Genomic DNA, 26,651 nt, shown 5'->3' on the forward strand with positions numbered 1-26,651 from the left:
CTCAGCAACACCAACCGCTGACTCCTCGCCTTGAAGCAACAATGATGCAAGACACCTTGGCCATCACCGTTACAAATAGAAAGCCAAACAATTCCCTTAACCTTAGTGAAACACACCAAATATTCCCCGCAGAGTAAATTAAATGTTCACATTATCCGTAGATTTCATGAAACGTCCTCTGCACACTTGATGAAATATGAGTAAGTGTGGGGAAATGGTTTGTAAGCTTCATGAAACATGTATGCATTATCCGTAGCCATGACAGAACATAATCTTTTAAGACTTATAAAAAAGGTTATTGACAATCTTTGTAAAGCAGAATATGGCATGAGTATGGCAAGTATTATTTTCGATAAGATGTGGCAAACAATCACCAGAGACTTAGTGAAACGTTATGTATGATATCCATACAATAATAATAAAAAAAAAAAAAAAAAAAAAAAGCAATGCAAAAATATCAAAATGTGATAAAAAAAAGAAAAAAAAAACATCTGCAAACTTAATAAACTACTGCAAATATTATCACTCAACACAACACAATGGAGTAAATGCTTTTCCAAAGACATGGTAGAATGCATGAACATTTGTAGATTTAAGTGAAATGTGGCAAACCTTAAAAAATTTAATTAAATGTGTCCAATACGATGTGTATGGGAAATTTTGTGAAATTTTTAGCAATACAGAAACTTATATATGCCAGTATGTCAGATTAAGACCTCAGGTAAGAAGTGCAATACATTTCCTTTTACATAATAAGTTCATGAAGCACAAATCCCAAAGTCATGAGTTGTATCATTACATATGTAAGTTACTATAATCTGTGTCATTATTTAATCATGGAAATACACAGAAGAATATTTACTCCCTTTCACTTGTATTACATGAATGAAAAATAATCTACATCAATGTGTGATTGTGATTTTGTGTGTGTAATTCACCTCGGTCGCCTGATGGTCACCCAGCCAGTTTTCCCCATTATGGAGCGAGCTCAGAGCTCATAGACCAATCTTCAGGTAGGACTGAGACCACAACACACTCCACACACCGAGAAAGCGAGATCACAACCCCTCGAGTTACACCCCGTACCTATTTACTGCTAGGTGAACAGCGGCTACACATTTAAGAGGCTTGCCCATTTGCCTCGCCGCCTCAGGGATTCGAACCCGGACCCTCTCGAGTGTGAGTCGAGCGTGCTAACCACTACACTACGCGGTGTGTGTGTGTGTGTGTGTGTGTGTGTGTGTGTGTGTGTGTGTGTGTGTGTGTGTGTGTGAAAAAATTACTTTTATCTAAATTTCAGCTTATCAGTATATACATTTTAATGACTATTCTTTGTAATTTTCTTAAGAATAGGAACAAAATTTCCCTGTAATTCCTGTCAATAAATGTCCCAAGAATAATCTACATCTCATTCTATACTAACCACACTCAGTCACACACATTCAATCCCTTCCCCCTTACCTATACAGCATCTACTCCTTTCATGTAACTCAAGCTTGTTTTCAGTTTTGTACTTTATTCATAACTTAAATTATCCAATAGGTTTGACTACTATCATCTAAAAGAACACCATTTTCTTTAGGATCACACTAGTACACACCTTACTGCTATTTTTTTCCTTGATAAATGTCTCATAACTTAATAGAATTTAGTAGTGTAGATTTCCATGAATGACCTTGCCCTTATTCATCTTTATGTGACTAGTAAGTTTCACGACATAATGTATTTAAATCACCATATAGTTACCAAAGTTATACTAGAACTTTACAAGCAAAACAAAATACCACATAAGAAAGCTATTGTTATTCTGCTGCTATTTGTCTTCATGTCTCAACTTTCATCTCATAACACTATTCTGCTTTCACAAGGCAAGACACTCAACAGCACTAATCAGACCCTTATACTGAGACACAGTGAGGGTAACAAGACAAGAGGAACAAACACCAGTCTTGTAATGGCCTTGACCAAAATGACATTGAGACACAGACAGACAAACAGTATTATCTTGCAAAACTTACTGAATCAGACAGACAACACTATACACATCGTAAGAAGTCTGAAATGCTTATCATCACTGTAAATAAGGATGATTTAAAAGAATATGAGAATCCCCATATCATAATGTGCAAAATAAGAAGATTGCAATGAGGGACCTTAGCAATGGAGTCCTCTATGCAGTTGCTGTGGAGGCTGCAGCAGATTTGGTTTCATAATTTCTTACATAACAATTTTTTCACAGTAGAATAAAACTTTTAATATAATTAAGCTCCATGGTGGTGATGGTGGTGGTGGTGGTGTGTGTGTGTGTGCATGTGTGTGTGTGTGTGTGTGTGTGTGTGTGTGTGTGTGTGTGTGTGTGTGTGTGTGTGTGTGTGTGTGTGTATGATCTGCTGCAGTCTCTGACGAGACAGCCAGACATTACCCTACGGAACGAGCTCAGAGCTCATTGTTTCCGATCTTCGGATAGGCCTGAGACCAGGCACACACCACACACCGGGACAACAAGGTCACAACTCCTCAATTTACATCCCGTACCTACTCACTGCTAGGTGGACAGGGGTTACACGTGAAAGGAGACACACCCAAATATCTCCACCCGGCCGAGGAATCGAACCCCGGTCATCTGGCTTGTGAAGCCAGCGCTCTAACCACTGAGCTACCGGGCCGTGTGTGTGTGTGTGTGTGTGTGTGTGTGTGTGTGTGTGTGTGTGTGTGTGTGTGTGTGTGTGTGTGTGTGTGTGTGTGTGTGTGTGTGTGTGTGTAGCCTCAGAATGCCAAGACACGCCAAAACAAACATGCCTTATCTTCCTGCTAAATGTTGCCATTCGATTTGGAATGTTACCTTACTATAAAATAAACTTATAAACTCTTACCATAAACTCCTCTACAAACATTTTATATTTTCATATTATTTTTCTTACTCTCTGAGAATCTAAACTAAAGCAGCATAAAAATAAATATCTTAATAAACCCCCTAAACTTTTTCTTATAGATGCAATTAACATCGTTCCTCCTGATATATACGGTACACAGTTGAATATATTGAAAAAAATAATGATAAAATAATGCTAAAGATATTGTAACAAAAAACCACCCCTGGTGACAAAATGAATGAATAAATAAATAAATAAATAAATAAATAAATATATATATATATATATATATATATATATATATATATATATATATATATATATATATATATATATATATATATATATATATATATAGGTAATGAAAATATCAACCTGGTGATAATTACCAATCATGATCAATATTAGGTCCATTTTTATCCTCATTAATAGTTCCATTAAAGAGAAATCATATGACATAATGTATGTAGTAGTAGTACTTACTTTTCATGTACGTATATTTCTCAGTCATGTCCTGAGTATTTCTTTAGTCACTCAACCTTTAGGAACAAATCATTGAAACAATATCAAAAGATTAACTAATTAATAAAACAACATCTTGCAAAGTTACAACACTGACATCCCCATCTCCTTCTTCTATACTAATGTAGTAGTACTGCACAAGTATCCTTATTAGGGCAACGCAGTACCTGCAGAAGCTTCCCAAACACCTGCTCCTTCTATCACTACTAACACCAGTGATACTCTTACATGTCAACAACCTTCACTTACTGAGCTCTCTTCAAGGGACAATATTGGCTCTGGCTACCACTAACCTACTAACCTCTCTAGTGGTACTGCCAACACACCTACTCCATTCACCCAACACTAATGCCACACATCACATCTAAGCAGTGTTCCCTTAGTAAGTGATTTATCAAAAGGCAGCACTTACTCTATAAGCTTACTTCCATGAATCCCATGAGAGAAGTTTATCAGTAAATTACAGATAAGTGTTTCAGCCTCATATTCCAACAATATCCTTTTTTTATTATTCCCTTTATCATCAGAGCACAAATATTAACTTGCACTATCTCCCTAATTGCTATGGAAACCTTACTACCATTAATATCCTAATGACCTCCCTGGTTGGCATGAAAACCTTGCTACTACAGACATGCTAATGGCTTTCCTGGGTACTATGAAAATCTTATCTGCAAGGCACCAACTGACTGTCTGAAGACTTTAACATTCTCACTTGCCTCATGTGACCACCAAGGAATGACAAGTGACTCACCCTCATCCTCATATCATACAACACTTTATGTCAATCAACATTTTCTCTGTACCTCCCTCATAAGATCAACATGAGATAAGATAACCAAGACTTCTTTTTCTCTTTTTCTCTGTGTGTGTGTGTGTGTGTGTGTGTATTTACCTAATTGTATTTACCTAATTGTAACATACGGGAAAAGAGCTATGCTCGTGTTGTCCCGTCTCCATATCTATTAATGTCCAGCTTTTTCTTAAAATCATGAATATTCCTTGCGTTGACCACTTCCACGTCTAAACTATTCCATGCTTCCACCCTTCTATGAGGAAGCTATATTTTTCACATCTCTCCTATAAGTGGCCATTTTAGTTTTTTCCCATGCCCTCTCGACATTCTTCCATTCCACATACACAGATCTTCCCTATCCATTTTTTCCATGCCAATCATCACTCTGTATATTGCTATCAGGTCTCCCCTTTCTTCTGTTTTCCAGGGTTGGAAGTTGCATTCTTTTCAGTCTGTCTTCATAAGTCAAATCTCTTAAGTCAGGCACCATTTTCGTTGCAGCCCTCTGTACTTTCTCTAGTTTCCTTATGTGTTTCTTTAAGTTCGAGCCCACTGTATTGTTGCATATTCAAGCCTCGGTCTTATCATTGCAGTAATTATTTTCTTCATCATTTCTTCATCTAGATATACGAACGCCACTCTTATGTTCCTCAATAAGTTCAATACTTCTCCAATTATTTTGTTTATATGTCTCTCTGGCGATAGGTGTGTGTGTGTGTGTGTGTGTGTGTGTGTGTGTGTGTGTGTGTGTGTGTGTGTGTGTGTCTAACTGCCACACTATCTCTCTCTCTCTCTCTCTCTCTCTCTCTCTCTCTACAACAACAACAACAACAACAACAACAACAACAACAACAACAACAACAATAATAATAATAATAATAATAATAATAATAGTAATAGTAATAATCTAATAATAATAACAATGGTAATAATGATAATAATGATAACAACAACAACAATAATAAGCATAATAATAATAATAATAATAATAATAATAATAATAATAATAATAATAATAATATGTAATAACAAAAACAACAACAACAATAATAAATTATTTCCAAAATATTGATTGAAAGAGTATTCACCATTCTTACCACTATTCATATCTCCAAAGAACACGACTCAAATACCTATCAAATGAGGACAAAAATAAATAATGTCACTTCCAATAAATACACCAAAACTTATAAGAAGGTAAGGTTTAATGTTGACAACCCAACCTTCAAAGGAAAAAAATAATATAATTTGCTAGGCATATCATGGCTTGACAAAAAATGAATAAACACAATTTTTTTATTATCTATCAGAACTAGCATATACATTGGTGCCATTTCTCAATGATCAACAATGTAAACTAACCAATAATTCCAGTGAGGAGTAAGAAAGCATACCCAAGCCTTAAAAAATATATAACTTCCACAATTTAAATACTACAGCTGTATAGAAACAAATCATTAACTTCAGTTTCTTTATGATCTCTCCTCTTTTAAATACATCCAACTATTCATTTACATATCTGTATGTAATCACTCTGTCATGGTGCACAGGTATGATGGAGGCTGGATCTAGATCAGCACATGTTTATACAGGAATCAGGAAAGCATAGTGTTATTCCAACCACTCTCAACAGCTTAACTTCTATGTATCCCACTATTCTTCTTTATTTTTCATTTCCCTATTGCGATCCAATTATCCTGAATTACCTTGTCCTCGAGGGTTAAGTCAGTACCAGCTCAAACAATGCTACAGGTGTCAGTTACTCCAGTATTCTAGCTTATAATCACCACACAATTCATTCACCTATCCAGATCTGTCATGCTGCACTGGTGTAATGATGTCATGTCTGTAGCAGCTCACACAAAGCCACAGGAGTCAGGAAGGCACACCAGCTGACTGGTGAGCATTGTGTTACTTAAGCCTTCCCTCCCTATTATCCTACCAGGTCATGGGGTACACTATGTAAGAAATTAAAGGTGAAGAGGTAAACACTACTCCAGGAATCCTCACGACCACAAATAACTGGACCGGTGCTACGTGGCAGCTACATAGTTCGTGAATAATAGGGAAAGACTACTAAGACCATTTAAAACATATGATTAACGAATAACATTATTGTCAGTCACTTAATCGTTTCAATTCATGTCACACCAGTTAATAACAAGGATATTGGTGATGTGTGTGAAAGAAAGGCTGTTGACCTCATAAGCATTTAATTTATATCACTGAACTGAATAAGCACAATAAAACTAACCAATACACTGACATTTATTTGGAAAATGACGCAGAATGACGCCCCACAAACCTGTTCCCTCATATTACTCCTGTTATCTTTATCTTTATAGCCTGTCACGCCGCAAAACTACACCCTACCCGTAGAATGTTCCCTATTCCACAAACACACACTACTCTCCTAGTGGCTTTCATTGAGAATTAACCCGAAATATGGTAAAGAACAGCCAGGTACTCACTGTTGGTCTCGGTGACCTTGGCAGCTGTCCTCGTCTGCTACTAGTCTTTTTCGTCTCCACTTCATATATTCGGTCTTTCCTCGTATGTTGTTGAGGAAAGCTGCAAATATTTAATGTCTATTATTAGGATTTATTTCAATTGGTTTTTAGTTGTGTGTATGAAAAAAAAAATTTCAGTACATATTTTTCTGCTGATACCAACATACTCATAATCACTTCTAAATTTCGACTCCTTCCGATGACTTAGGATAAAAATAAAATTTAATTGTTCAATTCTCCATCAAGTACTCCCAATTCTTTTAGAAATTCGATTTAACGCTGGACGTTATCTGCTGCAGGGAAACAATCATTATATCCAGATTATGTTTCAGATTTTTTGCAAATGCATTAGTCTCAAAATTTTTTTTAATTATAGCTGTATTAGAAGTTAGATGCTAATAAAGTCTGCTGGTTAATAATTCTATGTCATGTTAAGGCAGGCAACCCAAGATCCGCCTGCCGTCATCCAGAGCGTCACCTCGCAGTAAACAAATTGATCGGCGTGGTCGTCATGGAGGAGAAAGGTAGGAGGAATCTTAACATAAGCTACAGTCTTTTACCATCCATTGATGCCAGCATATACTATAGTAAATACACAACGGACCAGCATATCACAAACACGTGTTTAATGCGGCATGGAGAAACAGGACGCTAGGAATGCCGTGTCTATCTAACTGCTAGACTTTTCTCATATGCATTGACTTTTATACCCGCCCGGTTCTGTCAAGAATGGTGTGAGTCTTGATATAAGCTACAGTTTTCACCATCAATTGGTGTCATTTTATACTAAACCAAACACACGAAGGAACAACTTGCAAGCACGTGTTTGATGCGGCACAGATGAGTGGGAGGCTGGGAATGTATGTGAACCTTGATGGCAGTGACAAATGTCCATCACTGTGCTTTTACTCTTGATTAAATGTGATGTAGGACTCGACGGTAATTATTTATAGTACGTCCGCCTCCCCTTTCCGCACCATCCACCTCCCATCCCCTAAATAAGCTTGGAGGCATGTTGAGAATCGGAGGTTTTGGCTGGAGGACAAAATATGAGGGAATTTCGCATAATATGTTTTTTTTTTTTTTTAATGCAGCCTATTCTGGCAGGTGGCTGGCCCCCCCACTCAAGTCCCCTCTGCGAAGATATTAACATGATTTTGACCTAACGTAATGAAATGCCTAAAAAGTTACACTACTAAGCTTTATTAGTGAAGTGAAGAGGTTCTCTTGGTGATGGAAATGCGTACAACTTTGGAGCGTTGTTAACAAACATGTGGAAGCTCTTCTTTACATCTGTATATCGCATCTGAATATTTCTTTTGCTAAATATCTTACATAGTGACTTTTCCTGCCAAAAACTGGCACTATCCACTTCACTTCAGTCCACTGAGTAGTCATATTAACAAATGACAGTGAGCCTTTATCGTATTGCCTGATTTGTCCCATAAAACAAAAGAAAACTGTGACTGAACTACCATGGAGAGCTGTAGATACCATGATATCCTAATATCCTGCTACCCACAAATCCCAGTTATAAACACGAGATAATCATTTCAATGTTTGCTCTTGATTGGTGCACAGTTCACAAGACTTAGTAAGTCTCAAATTTCTGCCACACTTCTGAGTGACATTACAGATATACCACACACTTTGTCTTGTTTGTGGTAAGGTTACCAATCCCTCTATATGATATGTAAATATAGTGCTTGTATCTGACACAGCTGTATTATAAAAGATTTACCAACTTGACTTCTTGACTGCAGTAGAAAAGTTTTTTTTTTTTTTTTTTTTTTTTTTTTATAGACCTATAGCATCTGTAGACATACATGAAGAGTATATGTGGGAAGCGCTGTTCAACTTCTGCCCATTAGTGGTGCAGGCAATTTTATTTATAGTGGCCCCCATATTAGGGCCCATATCACCACCCAAGCACATCTTTGGTGTAACCACCTAGAATCTGGGTATCATGGTGACATGTAAGTACCTTTAATCCACTCGGCAAATGGCATCACTTCAAAGCGGTACATGGTGGGATTTGAACCTACGTGTGAACGTCTGCTCGATCCCATGCTCACCACCTACGTCACCATATCTAACTTGGAAATACTGACTAATTATGATGTTTTGGGTAAGTTACATAATATTTAGGTCATTCTTTGTAATAGGACTGCCATACTGTTTCCCTATTCTGTTAGTCCCAGGATGGTACCTCAACAGAGTACTTGGTTTTAGCATTTTGGAACCGTTACCCTGAGTGGATGCCCTTCCTACCCTCAGACCATAGCTAGGATTCGAACCCATGTGCTTGAGTACCATGTGTCCCACTAAGCACACGTTGCCCTGCTGTACCACAGTGCCCCAAAAAGTCTAAGGATGATATGCTATACACATTTCGAAAATAGATAATTACTGGCCTAACCTGGAGAAGCTCTCATTGGCTGAACAAAAGAGATATAATGAGCATGTGCCATTCCATGCTGGTAGCCAACATACTGATGCATGCAGTAGTGATTAAGCCAGAGTAGGCTTGAGAGTGATGCAGAGCTCACTAGATTGGTAGAAAATACAAGACTTAATACATTCTTGGAAACCAGAGCTATCACAGGTATATCAGTTACATTTCAATAAAGATTTCTGCACTTACAGCAAGCCCACAGTGTCCCCTACTTGATATGTAGCTTATATTACTGCACATGACACAAACTTATTTCAAAGAATAATCCCCATTTATTTTAAGATTATGGATAGGAGCTATGATTATGTGAAAAAGATCTTAGCTTATTCAGTTTTATCTATATGATTAAGGAGTCAGCAGTGAAATTAAGAAAGTGAATTAGTTTAAACGTAATCTAACCTAGTTCTTAGATGAAAATGCTTATATAATTTCATTATTAGCTATCCTCCTTTTATTGGCATCCTTTAAACTAGACATATAAATATATATATATATATATATATATATATATATATATATATATATATATATATATATATATATATATATATATATATATATATATATATATATATATATATATATATATATATATATATATATATATATATATATATATATATATATATATATATATATATACCAAAGACACACTGGGGATATATTGTTCATTATCCTTCTTTGAATGAGATGGTTATTTACCAGGTCAACTTCCAATAGTGGTTCCTGTTTTCTGTAACATCCATATGGAATTCATAGTTTTCCTTATTAATGTAAGTGCATTGTGCCTTGACAGCTGGAAAAGTATCAGTGGATGATGTCATGGTAAATCAAAATGTGTATCAGGTTAATAGACACATTTGGTTAATTTCATATGACTTCACTCATATAAAACAGTTAAATAAAAACTTCATAATATAATGTAACATAAAAATCTGTACATATTCAAAGATTTCTGATGTACTGATTTAATAAGTTTGCTTATTTATTTTGTAATTAAGAGGAAGTATGATAATTATTAAGTATTTCATTTATCGTCTTTTGCATTCATTGAAATGAGATTGTTCCATAACATAATACATCCCAGTACATACCTATTTCCTTCCAGGAAAGGACTATGAGGAGCGGAGGGGCCGAGGACGTGGGAGGGGTCGAGGCCGGCCCAGAGGACGAGCCAAAGCTCCACCCAGGGGATTGCGTGTTCGGAAAAGGAATATGGTGAAACATTTATTTCTTGGCCTTTATCTGAATACCAAGTGAAAGAAAGTATTTCAAATCTTACTTGTCTCAAGATAGCAATTAAAGGCACTAGCAAAAGCATCTCTGAATAGCACCATCCTCATTCTGACTGTAATGTTAATTGCAGATTGAAAGCGAGGAGGAAGAGGAAGAGCCAACACCTGATGAGAACGACCCACCAAAAGCAAAGCAGTGTTAGCATTACTTGTAGATATTTTTTCATTTGTATTGAATTGCATGATTATTTCTTCATAGTTCATACTGAAGTAAATTATAATAATAATTACATACAAAACAATAACATAACTCTAACTCTGTATTTAGATGACCAGGACTGTGACATCTCATCCCTGGAAGCACCCACCTTTACTACACTGGACCGAGGACCACCAGCACCTATGCTGCGCCTCTCCTGGGACCACCCTGTCAATCTCATTGGAGAAAAAGTGCTTTCACCACGTATCCACATTTGTGATTCGTGCAACAAGCCTATCCTTATCTATGGCAGAATGGTATATCTATTTTTAACAGCTAATAGTTATGCTTTCATAATTGTCACATTATCTTGATAACAATGCCTGACAATTATATCACATAAATTACAGGCCATGTGTACACTTTCCCAACAGATCCCATGTAAGCATGTGTTTTGCCTGTGGTGTGCCCGGAGTGAAGACCGAGTTTGTGCACGCTGTGGGGAACGTGTGGCACGAGTGGAGCAGACAGGCTTGGGTACAGTCTTCATGTGTAACTACACTATCAACAAAGCCGTGTGCAAACGCACCTATCTATCTCAGCGTGACCTGCAGGTTAGCTTCAGTTGATGCTGCAAACAGTATTGTGTTGAAGATTGATATAATTGGTGCCAAATGGTAATACTCAGATGGTAATGTGCTTCTGTCATAATTGGTAATTGTAAATTGTTACTTATATTTATGCAGTCATTGTAACAGTTATATCTATAATACATGCCAACATACATATAGTGTAGAAAGTATCTCATAATTTTTTCCATGCTTAAAATCTAGTAGCCATGAAAATCTGTTGGAGTTTTAGCAATTATTTTGAAGCCTTTGCCAGCAAACTATCATAGTCATCTACCTATCATTTAACACTGAAAAGATACAATCAGCTCTTACTGCCATCCCACAACAGGCACACATTGATCACCGTCACATGAAGATGTCAGGAACTGGTGGAGCCTCCAAAGAGGACATCAAGGAAGAACGTCTCAGCCACCGTGATCCTCGTGGGGAAGGCAGGGATTCGCGTGGGGATCCAAGGGGTGACATGAGACAGGATCCTCGCTCTATGACTGATCCCAGAATTGGCAAGGAAGGTTATGAGCACCGTGAATCTTACTCTACTGCCTCTCAGTTTTCACGTCAAGCTGGACAATTTGGTACCAATACCCACCCTCAGGCACACCAGTCACCTTCCAGTCACCAGGGGTCATCTCACAACATCTCCCTTATCCCAGTCATGACCTCCTCACGGACTAACCTTATCACTGTACCCCTCCAGGATCCTCCAGAGCACTCTTCTCACTCTCCATTTCCACACCCTAGCCCCACACACCCTCCACCTTCTCACATGGCCCCTACACATCCTCCTCCATCACACTCATTCACAAGCCCTCCTCCAGCTCATTCCCAACCACAGACTTACTCCACCTCCTTCACCACTCCTTACACTCACAGTACCCAATCTGCCCAGTACACTTATCCTCCCAACCCTGCCACAGCACCACAGCAGAGCCATTCAGTACCTCCACCCTTGTACTCTAATGTTGCTCCCACTGTGCCTCCTCCAACTACCTACAGCAACCGACCTCAGTATGAGGGCCAGTATGGCACTACTCAGTGGTCCACCCCACCCCCTCAGGCACCTTCACACCAGTCAGCTTCCACTCTTCACCATTCTTCTCTTTCCTCCGTACAGTCTTCTCAGTATTACAGGAAGAACTTCTGAGAAAAATCTGACAGGACAGTTATTATTTTCTGGAATACTTGAGTTTTTGAGTTATAGGGAAGATCTTTTATGTTTTGTTTCCTGTCGTGTCAGTAGAATTCTCTTATGCATATCTTTTAAAGTTTTGAAACTGCTTATGAAGTATGCAGTGGAGTTGTTTTTTCATATATTGTTTTTATACTGAAATGGATTTCAAAACTGTTGCTATAATTTTTCATGGCTTCACCATTCATACTCAGCCCATATCCTGATGCCATACTCTATGTACAAAGAAGTCTGTATGTGTATATATTTCCAGGCTCACTTTTACATTCATATTAAAACTATACTTTGTTATCAGCAATCATTTTCATTCACATCACAGGATATCACATATAAAAACTCCTTTAAAAGTTTTTATAGAACTTACATAATAGTAAATACAGTAAACTTTCTCTAATCTAAACTAATTAGGGAGAGATCAGGGTCAAATTAGTTGAGTGTCTGAATCATCTATTGGTTGTCTCAAGGCCCTTGTGTCTTGACTGCTGTGGTAAGGGAGTGAGAGAGGAAAGGAAGTGGGTCAGGGGCACCATTATGTCCCAGCAGGGAAGACATGACAATAAAAATACTTACTACCTTCTCTTTCATGTATCACTTTTACATGTACTATGTAGAATTTTAATGCATGCAATTCAAAAATAGATTATGTATGTGGAAGAATATGTTTTATTCTCTTCATATTTGCAGAAAATATTATTAATCAAAAGATGTGTAAACCACAAAAACTTACTATGCTGATATACATTATTAACAACTTGTCTTTTTTTTATTGTATATGTTATGAAAATTGTGCAAGAATTGTAGATTGGTTAATATAATGATGTAAACTAAACCTTCATATCTTTTGAACTGGTAAAGGAAATATAAGCATTTCCTGAAGGAAACAAAGAGGATAATGTAATCCATTGCTAGTGCCTCAGTCAAGTACACTTTTAATCAAAATGCACCAAATGGGAGAAATAGAGCCTATTTTCTTAACTTAATTAAATATATTATAACAAGGTCCAAACAATTTCAACTTTAGATTGTCAAGGTGGGAAATTTGAATTAGGCCTGAAGCAAGTTCAATTATTATCCGATGTCCGAATTATACAGGTGCAACTTGTAGAGAGTTTACTGTATTGCTATAAAAATCTGTATATTTGTCAAAATGAATCACTAACTTTGTGACATCATGAATGGACTCAAGATTTAAAATCACTAATAAATACTTTCTTTTTCTATTTATTAGCAGATCACTGCCAACTTCTAATGAATTACCAATAGAGCATTTTTTTTTTTTTTTTTTTTTTTAATATAACCTATTAGGTTAGAGTTTATATTCTGAGTAGTAATGTACAAAACGTGCCTGAACAATATTTTCAGTAAGGTAGTAATCCCCGCATAGTATAATTTGCCACTGCTTTAATTTGGCATGAGTTTGTTGCTCTTTTTCCAGGCAATTTTTATACATTATTTGGTGTTGGTTTTATATATTTTATGGTAAGATTAGTTTCTAACCACTACGTTTTACTTGGCAATATGTATTTGCATTTCATTGGCTTGTTAGATTTACTTTCTTTAGATCATGTAACAAGCTATATTTATTGAAGCTTTTGAAATTAAATATAGGTTCTTCTTATACGACAGTATTTTTTATGACTATTCCCTTACTCTGCATGAGGACTGACAGAGAAAGGAAGACAGTGTGAAATGCCAGCAATAGAACTAAAGTAATTTCATACATGTACTCACCATTTGACTACTTTTGCATCACACAAGAGATTCCTGTGATATGTCCATATGAAAATAAACAATCTTGGCATCATACGAGTCCACTGGTGGGCAACAGCTTCCCTTGTAACCTTCTCTACTCTACTGTTAGCTACCCTTCCATCTCAGGTTATCCCAGCCATTCACATCTATCTATTTCTATCTGAATAAAGCTTGTCAGTACTTAATACCAAAAAATGGATTGCCTCTGCAATTAAGGATTTTCATAGAAATTCTCAATTAGCAATTTCATGGTCCTATCTCCTTTCTGCATTATCTCATAAAACTTGTGAAGCATATGGAGTGGAGAAGGTTCCATATAGCTCACCATCATGTACATAATAGTATATATATCATATATATCATCTTTCAATCTTTCTATCCAAGACTCATACTTTTTGCACAGCACCACACATGGAAATACGAGTACTACTTTACAAACACGGACCTCAGAAAGATTTCTTTTATATGATGCTCAAGTAACATAGTAAACTAGTTCATTATCAAATGATCACAAGGCCACCATCCAGTTACTTGAACCATCCTCAAATAACATTCAAGTTGTACCAAAATTCACATTACTTCCTACAATATTTAAAATCATATGTGGAATATTTCACTTCAAGGGATTCATCCTAGTAAGGGAATCATTACAAAGCATCCTTCTGTAAACACTAAACCAGATTCATAAACTTTGGAAATTAGGGCCACAAAGGGATACAGAAATAGAGGATTCATCACAAGAGATGTCCTGTACAAATATCAACTTCAGACATTAACTCCACTCACTTTACAGATATATAGTGTAAGGCTCTTTCAACCCATACCATTTCACCAATGATATTCCTAGGACTTTAAGTAGGTCTCTTCAATGTCAACAAAAAGAACAGCCTTGAGCTTCTTCCATTCACCACACTATCACTTTAGCTGTCTCCTAAACGAGCTAAATTGAAGTAAATTCCATTACATTTTCAAAGGATGTCCCACTTTGGCCAAAAGTGTAGATATCCCACCTCTCTTTTTACAATATAGTGTAAGTATTGCAAACTCAAACACTGGTATTCAGTATTCTTGAATTCTATCGCTAATTCCACCATAATGTATTCAATTTTGTGGTTTTGACCAGTTATGTCTGTAACTATGTGGCAGTAACATTAAATGAGCTTATCACATTGATTTTAAACACATTCAGTCAGGTTTTCCCAACATGCATCCTCACTATTTTCTTAACTGGTCCTGTCTTAAAGTCATTATCTTAACACCAAAAACCAGGAACATGCAACAACTTACACACCCTTACCTGCATGAAGGAAGTACATTTCCTCTCTGTCCCATGTCTATAAGACTTACATGCATAAAGCATATGCTATAAAAAAAACATTAAACTTTATTCTGCCACAGAGGGCATCTAATATATACTCTGTAGGCTTGTTATATGAGAAACAATAAGTAATAAAATCACACTTTATTGTTAAAGGTGAGTTTAATCAAAGAGACCAAAGCCCATGTCATCATCTGACTCTTCCTCTGGCTCCTCCTGCTTCACTTCCTTGGCCTCCTCCTTGGCTGGGGCAGCAGCAGCACCACCAGCAGCTGGGGCAGCACCACCTCCAGCAGGCATGGTCCCTAGCTTCTCCATGCCTGAAGCAACAAAAGTGGAACATAAGTAAATTGGATTCAAAGCTATAAATTGACAATATCAAGACAAATTAAAGAATTGTTTAATATAATAATAATAACAATAAAACATACAATGGTACCTCGCCATAACAGACTTTGTAGTAACAGATTTTGCTGAATAATGGACTGGTCAGATACTGGCCAAATATTTTTCGACTACAATGACAGGTTGGGCTTCCTCACTCGGGACAACGGTTTCCTAGCGGGTGGGCTTTAAGATAGGAGGTACCACAAAAAGTATCCCCTTTAGCCCATAAATTCCCGTGAAAAGCCCACATGGTATAAGAGAGAGAAAAAAAAAAAGGGGAAAATGGGAGCGGGTTAAAGGTCTCACGGACAAATCTCTTTATATAGCAGGCAATTTGCAGTAATGGACAGCCCTCACCCCCATTGTTTGTCATGATGAAGTACCACAGAAACAATAATAACAAAAACAATAACAATAATAATAATAATAATATAGTAAATAGCTCACCTTCCTTGATGAGTTCCTCTAGGTCCTTGCCCTCCAGCTCAGACACAACCTTCTTGGCCTGTTCAGCATCACAGTCCACTCCAACAGAACCAAGAAGATTCTCCAGATCCTTGGCAGAGGGACTTTTCCCACTCAGGGCAAAGAGGCAGTAAGCAGCCACGTAACGCATACTGGAGTACTGTAAGGCACACACCATCCATCAAGATAAAAGATCAAAAGATGAAGAAGGAATGTTACTGCAGCACCAAATTGCATTATCAAACTCAAAAAACCTTGTACAATATATAACAGGGCAAACTTTAGTGCATGACAGCAGAACTAAAAACAACTTATGGCTTAAACTAAAGGTGGCTAATGTGTTTTAGACTTTGAACCGAAAATGACAAAAAGGATTGAAGGATAAAAATTCTTTAAAATATATTTCATGACCTTGATAGAAACACCTAAAATTTACAACTAAAAGTAAAAGTGGTAATTCCATTTAAGTGCACCTGTCTAACATTTTTATGTTGATTTTCATGTGCTTTGATAATAACCATTTCTGCCTCAAATCTTTTCTTATAACTACCACCACACACACAAGCCAATGATTTGCAATGAATATGCAGAAATTCATAAAAACACTAAAATCTTCCATAAAATGTAGTTTTGTTCTCAGATGTGATGCTAGTAGCAAGAATAAAGTCAAGGAGATGGCCACTATCACAACAAGAACAGCATGGCTGTGCGGCTTGATGAATAATGATGATGATGATGATGTAACTATTAACTTAAAGGAGAGGAAGCTAAGGTCATCTCTATATTTTCCAAAATAAATATTTTGAGAAAGAACAATTTGCAGCAGTAAAGGTATAAATCTTTGTGTTACATATGACCCAAGACACCAGAGATGACACACGCGACACATGAGGCGCAAAGTTGCGTGGCTTAAAATCATCTCAGTGTAAGAGTGTTGACACAGGATGTGAAACTTTGGGACAGATGCCACCCACACTGTGCACACTGATTCCAAGATTGCCAGGCAGACGATTTATCTGGCCATTGCATCGATAACTCATACCTCTTTGAACTCCTGCCTTTGTGCTTTCATTTCCAGAGGTATACCTTTCTTTGACTGCACTGACCTGGCTCCTCAACTCTCCCTCACTCACTCACTGTCCTTCACCATAAACTAAGGGATTTTCTATAGTTGGTGCCTTGCTTCTTAATATCTTTTACACTGGATGATAGAACTTCAAAGAACTGAGCTAGAGTCCATCTGAAATACTATCCAAATTTCCCTCATCCATTTCTAGCTCTTAAATACAATGATGATATTCACCACATTCCGGTTGTTTCATATTGCTTGATATACCCAATTCCTTTTCCTCTTATTATTCAAGGCTAAAGATAACATTAATAACTCCTCTTCCTCCACCTCCTTCTCCTCCTCCTCTACGTCAAGAACTATCAAGTCAACCAGTCTTCAACATAGCGAATGTCTCGCTTACCCATAACAACCAAAATCAGCCCGACTTGTATGTTGTGTGGCCTTTAGTCAGGGGACAGGAGATAGCTGCATCTATGAATAACACCATAAAACTGATTGAAGCATTTTGTGGCTTATACTCTAACTGAAAGAAACAATAACATCTTGCAACCAAAACCAGAATAAAAGATATTTTACAGAGAAGAAAAGAGAGGGAAAAAAAAAAAGAAAAAGAAGAAAAGGGAAGGCAGCTATACTACAGACTACCTCGACATGCACAAAGATTTTATAACTGTGATTTCATGATTCTAGAGTTCTACAACTGCTACACTGGAAGTGCAAGAGATTTGTTCGACTTGTGTATACATCACAGGTGGATTTTAAAACTCAAATAATAAGAGTAATACTTGATACCAGACACTTTTGTGATTTCCTTGAAGGGGCACAACACCCTGCTAGGAGGGGCGGCTGTGGCAAGCATTGCAGTATTATTGGTGAGCAGCACTGCCAATGATTTGTTATACTTTATACATGTTAAAATAAGGTTGAGATAAATTACATCAGGGTTTGGTTAGTAATCCTTGTAGGGGATCCAGGAGAGCACAGTCCCTGGCTTTGGTTAAGGAGGGTTCACATGTATCAATATGCGACTGAAATTGCAAGTCGCTAGAATTATTGACTGCACCCTTCTAATCAGAACACATTCACATATAGCAACTGGGAAGTATCGGCTGGTTAGCGGGAAGTGAATGTGAACAAACAGCTATCCAACAAAATGTCTTCCTCTGGTGACGATGATGATTAAGATCAAATTAAATGTTCACAAGTATTCAATCCTCACCTCCAACACCACCCTGCATAGAGGGAAGTAGACATCGGAGAGTGGCAGCTCTCTCATCGAACGCCTATTTGCGTAAGCTTTTTTGCTGTAGAATTCACTTTTAGGGTCCCAGATGTGCTCTTTTGCCCTCACCAACTCCAAAATCTTCTCTACATCAATCCCACATTTTCAAACCTTTCTCCAGATATTATTTTACTTTAACACCAACAGCAACATGGCTTTTGTTACCCTTCTCATCTTACAGAGCTTTTCATTCTGAGTAATTTGAACCCATACATACCTGTCGCAAATTGTTTATAATGTTGATAAAAATGTTCTAAAATTTACCTCTTCTTGGGGAGAGCAAGTAATATTCCCCGCGTGCGATTGACTGCTGGGCACTGAAGAATGCCGTTACATGTTCACCACCAAGGTCACCTGCTGGTCACCCAGCCAATCTTCCCCATTACAGAGCGAGCTCAGAGCTCATAGACCGATATTCGGGTAGGACTGAGACCACAACACACTCCACACACCAGGAAAGCGAGGCCACAACCCCTCGAGTTACATCCCATACCTATTTACTGCTAGGTGAACAGGGGCTACACATTAAGAGGCTTGCCCATTTGCCTCGCCTCGCCGGGACTCAAACCCGGCCCTCTCGATTGTGAGTCGAGCGTGCTAACCACTACACTACGCGGTGTGTTCGTTTGTGTGTGTGTATTGTCATATTATATGCGAATGTGTGAAATAAATGGCGATGACTGGTTCTTTTGTTTGTACATGCAGCCACTGACCAATAAAAATAATAGGTATAGAATAAATCTAGCCAATCAGAGCAGTTTGTGGAGAGAATCAACTCTATCTGAATTCAGTCTATGGACAATATCTGCCCAAGCGGGGTGTCGCCTCCATTATATTGATTATATTGCCAGATTTTACAAAACGAAATAAGGTAATGACTTTATATTAATTTCTTAGAATTGCTGGTCAGGGTATTAAAAAAAATTGGAGGAGAGGGGATTGATAGAAATGAAGTGCATATTCACTCAAAGCAAGTTGAAATCTACCAGAAAACATTCATTTCATCCACAAATGAGCTGTTGGTGTTATTGTAAAAATTTACCTTTCTCCGTGAGGTTACAACAACAAATTCCCAAATCCACTGAACAGGACCAACATGTTGGTCTTGTTTTGCAACTGGGGTTTTTTTTCAGTTGCTAGGCACCAATATTCAGTGGGAACTCTACCAACTTACAATTTCAGTCACAAACTGACACTCACAAAGAAATCATCCCTTGTGCTCACCTTCATTCCCGGCTCCTCCTTTGCATCTCCTCCACCCAGCTGATTTGACGTTACATACATGGAGCCATGCTATTGGGCAATGAGAGAGAGAGAGAGAGAGAGAGAGAGAGAGAGAGAGAGAGAGAGAGAGAGAGAGAGAGAGAGAGAGAGAGATATGGTAACAAATAAGGGGATAGGAGGAAATTGTAATAAAAACATTAGATATAAAGAAAATGGGTAACAAATAGGGGAAGAGGATAACAAATAAGGAAGGAATAGGAATAAAACACGAGAAAAAGGAAAATAAGAGAAAGCTAGATGAGAGTAAAACTAAAGGAGATAAAAGGACGGCAAGATTTTTCTTTTTCTACATTCGTACAGGCAACTTCAAAGGAATAAAGACGGCATCTCTCTCTCTCGTTGACTAATAGCGTGGCTCCATATATGTGACGTCAAATCAGCTGGGTGGAGGGGATGCGAAGGGGGACCCGGGAATCGAGGCAAGGTTTCTCTTTCTTTGCGAGAGCCTGTGTGAGCCCGCTTATAGTTGCGGGATGCGGTTACAAATGCCACGAATCTTTGGTAACGTTGTTAACTTGCATTTTCGTCATAATGTTTATCTCCATACACTTTTAATGGTCTAATTTAGCCATCCCTACCCAAAACACCCCACTTTCTCCCAAGGTCCTCAAGCTTGCTGTTCTTGGGAGAGGATTTGTGATAATACAGGTGGAACTTCTTATAATTGAAAAAATAAATAAATAAATAATAAAATAAAAAAAATAATGGAATGACAATATGCATCATTAACCCCTTCAGTACCATTACACATTTCCGTACTCATTCTGGTTACTATTTGATGATTTTATACAGCTTCACAAACTCACGTGGGGATTGAAGTAGTGAAGACTCTGGCCATTAAACCTCTGACCTCCATAGACCCTTCATAATGTCAATGCAATCGTTTAATCACACTTAAAACTATAGATGAAAATACGTCCCGGTGTCGAAGGGCTTAAATGACATGTGACTCCCTTAGCGGTTACCGCCCCAGACAGTCGACATTAGTGCCTGATTACTGATTTGGTGCTAGAGCGAATTTTATCAAGAATAATATTATTCTTGATTGTTATTATCGTGCAGGTTAAGATGCTGACCCACGTGTGTCCCGCCAGCACTCACCTCCCCGCCTCCTCTCCTCTCACTCTGTCTCTCCCTCGCCCATGCCAACCAGTGCTGCTACTCAGCAGCACTTCCTAAACGATTCCTATCATTACATATGTCTAAAGGACAATCGAAATACGTACTTTTAGGCCAGACGGCACGAAACGCGTCCACTCACAAGGGTCTCAACACTCGGGAAAGAGGCAGAGCATCGCCTTGCGTACTGTTCACCAAATAAATATATAACCTTTAATTTTCTTTATTTTTCATTCTACTATATCTATCATACTAACTGCATTTCATACGGAATTACCTAAGTAATATAGTTGTTATTCTAAATGGATTGGTTCCACTTTCATCATTCTTGAAAATAAATAAAGAATAAACATTTATAGGTAAAGGCAGCTTAAGCAAAAATTAGTTAAATCGCTCTAAGCTTACATGAACAACCAGAGAATAAGTAATTGCAGATGTTAAACATGTGTACTTTTCACAAGGGACCGGTGACAAGAACGAGGTTTTGATTGACCTGGTAATGACACATGACTTCGGGAGAAATGTCAGCCTGGAAGAATCAATTCCTTGTCTGGCTTTCTATTAGCCCAATTCTTTGTAACGTAATTTAACATCCTTCATCAATCGACAATTACACTAATAATACACAGCAATCATTAGCAAGTGAATTTGATCCATACCACTGCAGACAAACGTGGTGAGCCAATAGCAACTCCTGTGAGGGAGAGGCAGTGGCTGGTGATTGGCCAGGCGGCAGCGGGGCAGCCAGCGGACACTCCAGCACGGAGGGGCGACCCAAACCAAAACATTGGCAGTCACGTGTTGAATTATTTTTGTTATTTCTAAAGCTGGGGTTGAATCTGTGGACCATCCGTGTATCTGCGTGGAAGAGTCATGACAGTGGCCTTCGGTATCTATGTCGGCTGTAGCTCGTGTTGTATCGCCGTCAACAAGGTGAGCCGCCGGCGGGTTGAGGGAAGGAGTGAGTGGGTGTGAGGCACCACTCTTGCCTGTCAACCACACCTTCACCCGGTAATTCCCAGGACCTTTTAACGGGCGCTATGGGACATGTACAAACCACAGTCACAATGGGCTCCATTGTATCTCAACTTGACCATAGTGCATGAGAAGTGTCTTGACGCCAGGGTAGGTTTAGAGCTCAGGCTGTTCAGGCTATGTGGAATTAGTTGCATGGGTAAAAATGCAGTTTTCTGCAATGTTTTTACTTCTAAGTATTTTCCCAATCTACAAGCTTAGAAACATGAAAAGGAAGTGTTTTTTTTTTTTTTTTTCATGGTGGTGTATAAGAATACTGCCTTTCATTAACCACTGGGAATCTTTGCTATTTCTTTCTCTAGGTACTAGTAAAAAAAAAAATAAATAAATGATATATATATATATATATATATATATATATATATATATATATATATATATATATATATATATATACACCGTAAAATGGGGTAATTTGGTTGATTTTTTACACTTTTTTTAGAATATAAAGAAACAGTGAAACAGAAACCAAACTTTTATTGTATCAAAATACATCCCTACAAATGCTGATGCTACCATGTAGTGGCCAAGGCAAAATTGTATAAAGCCTGTGATACAGGCACATTTTTATGGTCAACCGAATTACCCCACACTTTGGGATAATTTGGATTTTTCCTGAATTTGATGCCAGAATGGCTACAAAATAACAGAAACTTATAGACTGCAGGTATAATACTTTGTACCTGCAATAAAAAAGGTAAAAAAGAAACTCAAGTGGGTATTTATTCCATTTCCATGAGCAAACAATCTTATTTTTATTTTATCATATCTTCATCTGAATACCTGAGCCTGTTTGCTCCAAGGACTTTATTGTAAGTTCTAGGCATTTTTCTGTAAGTATACAGAATACCAGGGGTAAATTTGCCTTTTTTTGGGAGTGTCTGCTAGCCAAATTACCCCACGTTGAATTATGGCCATTTATCAGGTAATCCCAAAAGGAATAAAAAAAGAAAATCAGTCATAGATACCTTATTAAATATGTAGTTAACGCTGAAAATTTGAACCCCCTAGGACAACTCCTTCATTGACAGCCAGGTAATTGTAGTTCACCCTCATTAATTTTGGAAATTCTTGGTATTTGCATTAAAGGCAAGTACTGCCTACAGGCAGGGGCAATGTTGCATTTGAAAATGCCAAAATAAGCAGAATTTGATAACAAACAAAAGCATATAAGTGTGAAATATAGTAAAAAATAAAAATAAGTGATATCGTAAGAAATAGAAAATCTTCATCGCTTTTCCGAATTACCCCACTCTGCCAAATTACCCCATTTTACGGTGTGTGTATATATATATATATATATATATATATATATATATATATATATATATATATATATATATATATATATATATATATATATATATATATATATATATATATATATATATATATATATATATATATATATATATATGATGTTTTATTTTACCTTAGAAAAATTAACGTGTAAATTGTATATAGTGGGAAATAGTCACCTAGGTAGGCCTCTGCCCCCTTTTCTACTTACATAGGGTAAGATTGAGGTAAATCGAACATGGGGGTGTAAGAAACAGTATGCATATTGTCTGCCCTATCAGTAATAAAATAGTTTTGCAATCAAGTTAAGGAAGTAAATGGGAAAATCCAAGATGGTGGTAGAGCATTGTTGACGTCATTAGGGATTACCACATCAAACAAGATTTTCAATATTTTCAGACTTCAATATTATTTTTCGCACTAATGATATAGTATTAGTGATTGCCAAAACGTTCTGATTGTAATGGTGTCATTCTTGATATTAAAAATGACTTGTGTACAATGGTAGTGGGGGAAAACAATAGCCAACCAGACACTTCCTCTGTCACAATGAATGCATAAATATTTATTATACATTGGGGGCATACCGAATTGTTCGGAGTACCCAATGGGGAGTTTTCAGAACTAATCCACCAGATGTCACCACTACTACATGCCCCTCACTGACATGAACTAAAATATTGTTGTATTAAATCCCAGGTGTATACAGATGCGTAGAACATTGATTATTATGATACTATTGACATTCTGTATCAATTTTTAAATATCATGTAGAGATGATAATTTTGGGAGAAGTTGGTCAAAGCAGAAATATTTTTTGTGATTATCTTGTAATTCTGCTATCAATATCTTAATTATGGCATATTAAGTCTAAAATCTATTGATTTGGACAATGAAAAAGGTAAAAACTTTGATTGTACTACAGTATATAGTATAACCCAGCATACTCAGTAACATTGTGATATATGGATATAGTTTTTTTTTTCGTGGGGATTTTAGCATCGCTTTCACAAGTGAAGAGCAAGATCAAGACACGGTAAAACAATTGAGCACAGAACTACTCTATAGTGAGGAGAGAGAAATATGTGAAGCTTTCCTCTTCCTCATGGCTTAGTGGCATGGACATTGCAGCAGGAATTTGTCCCATAATGTGTCAAGTTAAGTTAAGCAGGTGGCCAGCCCAGGTTAGGTTCAACAGCAACATTCTTGCCAAGATACTCGAGTTGCCTATTCTTAATTAGAATTTTTGTTTCCGTGTACTAGTAAGTTGATCAGTGTGGTTTGGACTTTTAAGTGATACAGATATGTTGTCTTCATGTGTACTGTCGGCTGGATTAATACACTTCCGATCAATATGGAAGATATAAGCCTCAATGCCAATTCACTTGAAAATCAACTTCTATACCTACATTTGTTTTGATTTTGCCTGTGTTATTACTTAGAAGGAATTATGTAAAAATATATTATATTGACTTATTGCATCTCTGTGTTTATAGAATGACACTATAGGTATATACTATATTAGCCTTGTGTGAGCAAAAAGGACAGGTATTGTGCTTCTACTTGGGGACAACCACTATTTTTGAAAGCTCCCCACTCCCTAGTCGTGTTCTAGTGTGCATATTCAGTCTTTTTTTGTAATTTATGTTTTATACTGAAGACTATGACTATGGATTCATCACAAACAGTATGATTACTGAGTCTTTTCCATTCATCAGCCACTGTTAGAGAACCAGCTCCTTCCCATTAGAGTGGTTGATGAATGGGATGGACTCAGTAATCATATTGTTAGAGCTGAGTCAATAGGGAACTTTAAAAGATTAAACAAATTTATGAATGACCATGATAGGTGGAATAGTTCATACCAGACCTTGCCCAGCTGCCATACAAACTACGCTGCCAGAGCTTTTGTCTACAGATACTAAAGGAGAGGAGAGTAAGGGGAGACATGATCTAGACCTTCAGTTTCCTGCATGGTTATGATAATACACATGAAATCCTTTCATCTAAACACAAATTATCCATGAAACTAAACAAACCAGACCACTGGCTCACCACGTGGAAGTGGAACTGGTTCTCCTAAACCCCTGTAATGCACTCACATAGAAAATATCCATATTTGAGGCTTGGTACAATAGACGTGTAGGACTTGGACAGGTGGCTGACAGGTCATTTACATGGGGATCACTACAAAAAGATGCCTTCTTAACTCCCCATTGTCCATGCATAGATAATCAAGGTGGGACTATGTATTATCATCAGGATGATGCTACATTCTTATTGCAGAATTAATATCATGTCATGAATAGCATGATTGAATATTCATTGTTACTGAATGTGAAAGACGCCTTCACCATAGGAAAAAGGTGCACTTTGGCAGTCAACTGATTGGCAAGCCCTGTTACTTTGGTGCCAAGACATCAGCTGTTGACTGTGTTGATGTGGTGACAATTGCAGTGAGTTGCCATGTATATTTAAAAAGTAGTAGCACTTAACCACTGCAATTATTAGTATGTTACATATATATTTTCTTAACTGCCACTTACAAAAATTTAATCTGTCATTTGCTTCCTGTTTTCTGTAAGACTTTTACTACAGACATTGTACAAAAAAAATAAATAATAATAAATAGATAAAATAAAAAAAAAAAAAAAAAATCACTCATGCCACATGTTAATGTCTTGCACAATATGGCAAGACACAGCATATGTGTATAGAATATTTTCAACTTAGAATTACTTAAACTATCAAATTCTGAAGTATGTTTCTTAATTAATTTGTGACACCCTGTATATATGAATGAAATATTAAAACTTATCTCAAAATATTGAAATGTTTGAATTTATGATAAATAGAAGTTTCAAAGAAGGTAAATCATTCATTTGTAAGTTACAGTTCATTTGCATTTATATTTTGACTAGGGAGTGAAAAGATAAACAGTGTATTATAAGTTGGTGGCTAAAATTTCCTTCATAACTTGTACATTGTATGTTGCTCTTTGCTGCTTTATTTCAGTACATGCCTTTATATTCTCAGGATGGAAAGTTCGAGGTTGTGGCAAATGCAGCAGGAGACAGAGTCACACCAGCCGTTGTTGCCTATCATGATATGGAAGTGGTAAGTTGTAAAACAGCTACTATAATAATTACTGACTATATATTTATTGGAATTTCATTTTGCCACATTATGTAAAGAGGAAAGGACAAAAATTCATTTTTCACTCAGCA

General features: G+C 37.1%; 4 protein-coding genes across 11 annotated transcripts in view; 2 read left to right on the top strand and 2 right to left on the bottom strand.

Moving 5' to 3' along the window:
- Positions 1-6,742, bottom strand: part of LOC123498711 (glycogenin-1-like) — a 37,660-nt gene extending 30,918 nt beyond the window's left edge. For 2 of the 3 annotated variants that reach the window (XM_045246084.1, XM_045246081.1), the window contains exon 1: positions 3,357-3,399. In XM_045246084.1, coding sequence (XP_045102019.1) covers positions 3,357-3,384 — 28 coding nt within the window. In that variant the 5' untranslated portion in view covers positions 3,385-3,399. Of the gene's footprint in view, positions 1-3,356; positions 3,400-6,662 lie in introns of those variants that run through there. The other variant, XM_045246083.1, reaches the window with a different exon arrangement.
- A 348-nt stretch (positions 6,743-7,090) lies between these two features.
- Positions 7,091-14,031, top strand: LOC123498710 (E3 ubiquitin-protein ligase Hakai-like). Of its 2 annotated transcripts, none has more exons than XM_045246080.1 (6): positions 7,091-7,225; positions 10,265-10,374; positions 10,523-10,589; positions 10,720-10,907; positions 11,025-11,204; positions 11,551-14,031. In XM_045246080.1, exons 1-6 carry the CDS (start codon positions 7,213-7,215, stop codon positions 12,364-12,366), a joined length of 1,374 nt encoding a protein of 457 aa, XP_045102015.1. In that variant the 5' UTR covers positions 7,091-7,212; the 3' UTR covers positions 12,367-14,031. The 2 variants fall into 2 exon arrangements, with proteins under 2 accessions (XP_045102015.1, XP_045102014.1); XM_045246079.1 differs by lacking the exon at positions 7,091-7,225 and adding an exon at positions 8,645-8,829.
- A 1,579-nt stretch (positions 14,032-15,610) lies between these two features.
- On the bottom strand, positions 15,611-21,283 carry LOC123498713 (60S acidic ribosomal protein P2-like). 2 transcript variants are annotated; one of them, XM_045246087.1, is made up of 3 exons: positions 21,198-21,283; positions 16,316-16,493; positions 15,611-15,801 (listed from the first exon to the last, which is right to left on the bottom strand). In XM_045246087.1, exons 2-3 carry the CDS (start codon positions 16,482-16,484, stop codon positions 15,644-15,646), a joined length of 327 nt encoding a protein of 108 aa, XP_045102022.1. In that variant the 5' UTR covers positions 16,485-16,493; positions 21,198-21,283; the 3' UTR covers positions 15,611-15,643. The 2 variants fall into 2 exon arrangements, with proteins under 2 accessions (XP_045102022.1, XP_045102023.1); XM_045246088.1 differs by lacking the exon at positions 21,198-21,283 and adding an exon at positions 17,806-17,871.
- A 499-nt stretch (positions 21,284-21,782) lies between these two features.
- The window catches only part of LOC123498709 (heat shock 70 kDa protein 14-like), a 31,374-nt gene continuing 26,505 nt past the window's right edge, over positions 21,783-26,651 (top strand). Inside the window, exons 1-3 of one of the 4 annotated variants that reach the window (XM_045246074.1) lie at positions 21,783-22,023; positions 25,784-25,880; positions 26,461-26,541. In XM_045246074.1, coding sequence (XP_045102009.1) covers positions 21,986-22,023; positions 25,784-25,880; positions 26,461-26,541 — 216 coding nt within the window. In that variant the 5' untranslated portion in view covers positions 21,783-21,985. The other 3 variants (XM_045246077.1, XM_045246078.1, XM_045246076.1) reach the window with 3 other exon arrangements.

This window comes from Portunus trituberculatus, chromosome 48, assembly GCF_017591435.1.
Source record: "Portunus trituberculatus isolate SZX2019 chromosome 48, ASM1759143v1, whole genome shotgun sequence".
Classification (NCBI taxonomy): domain Eukaryota; kingdom Metazoa; phylum Arthropoda; class Malacostraca; order Decapoda; family Portunidae; genus Portunus; species Portunus trituberculatus.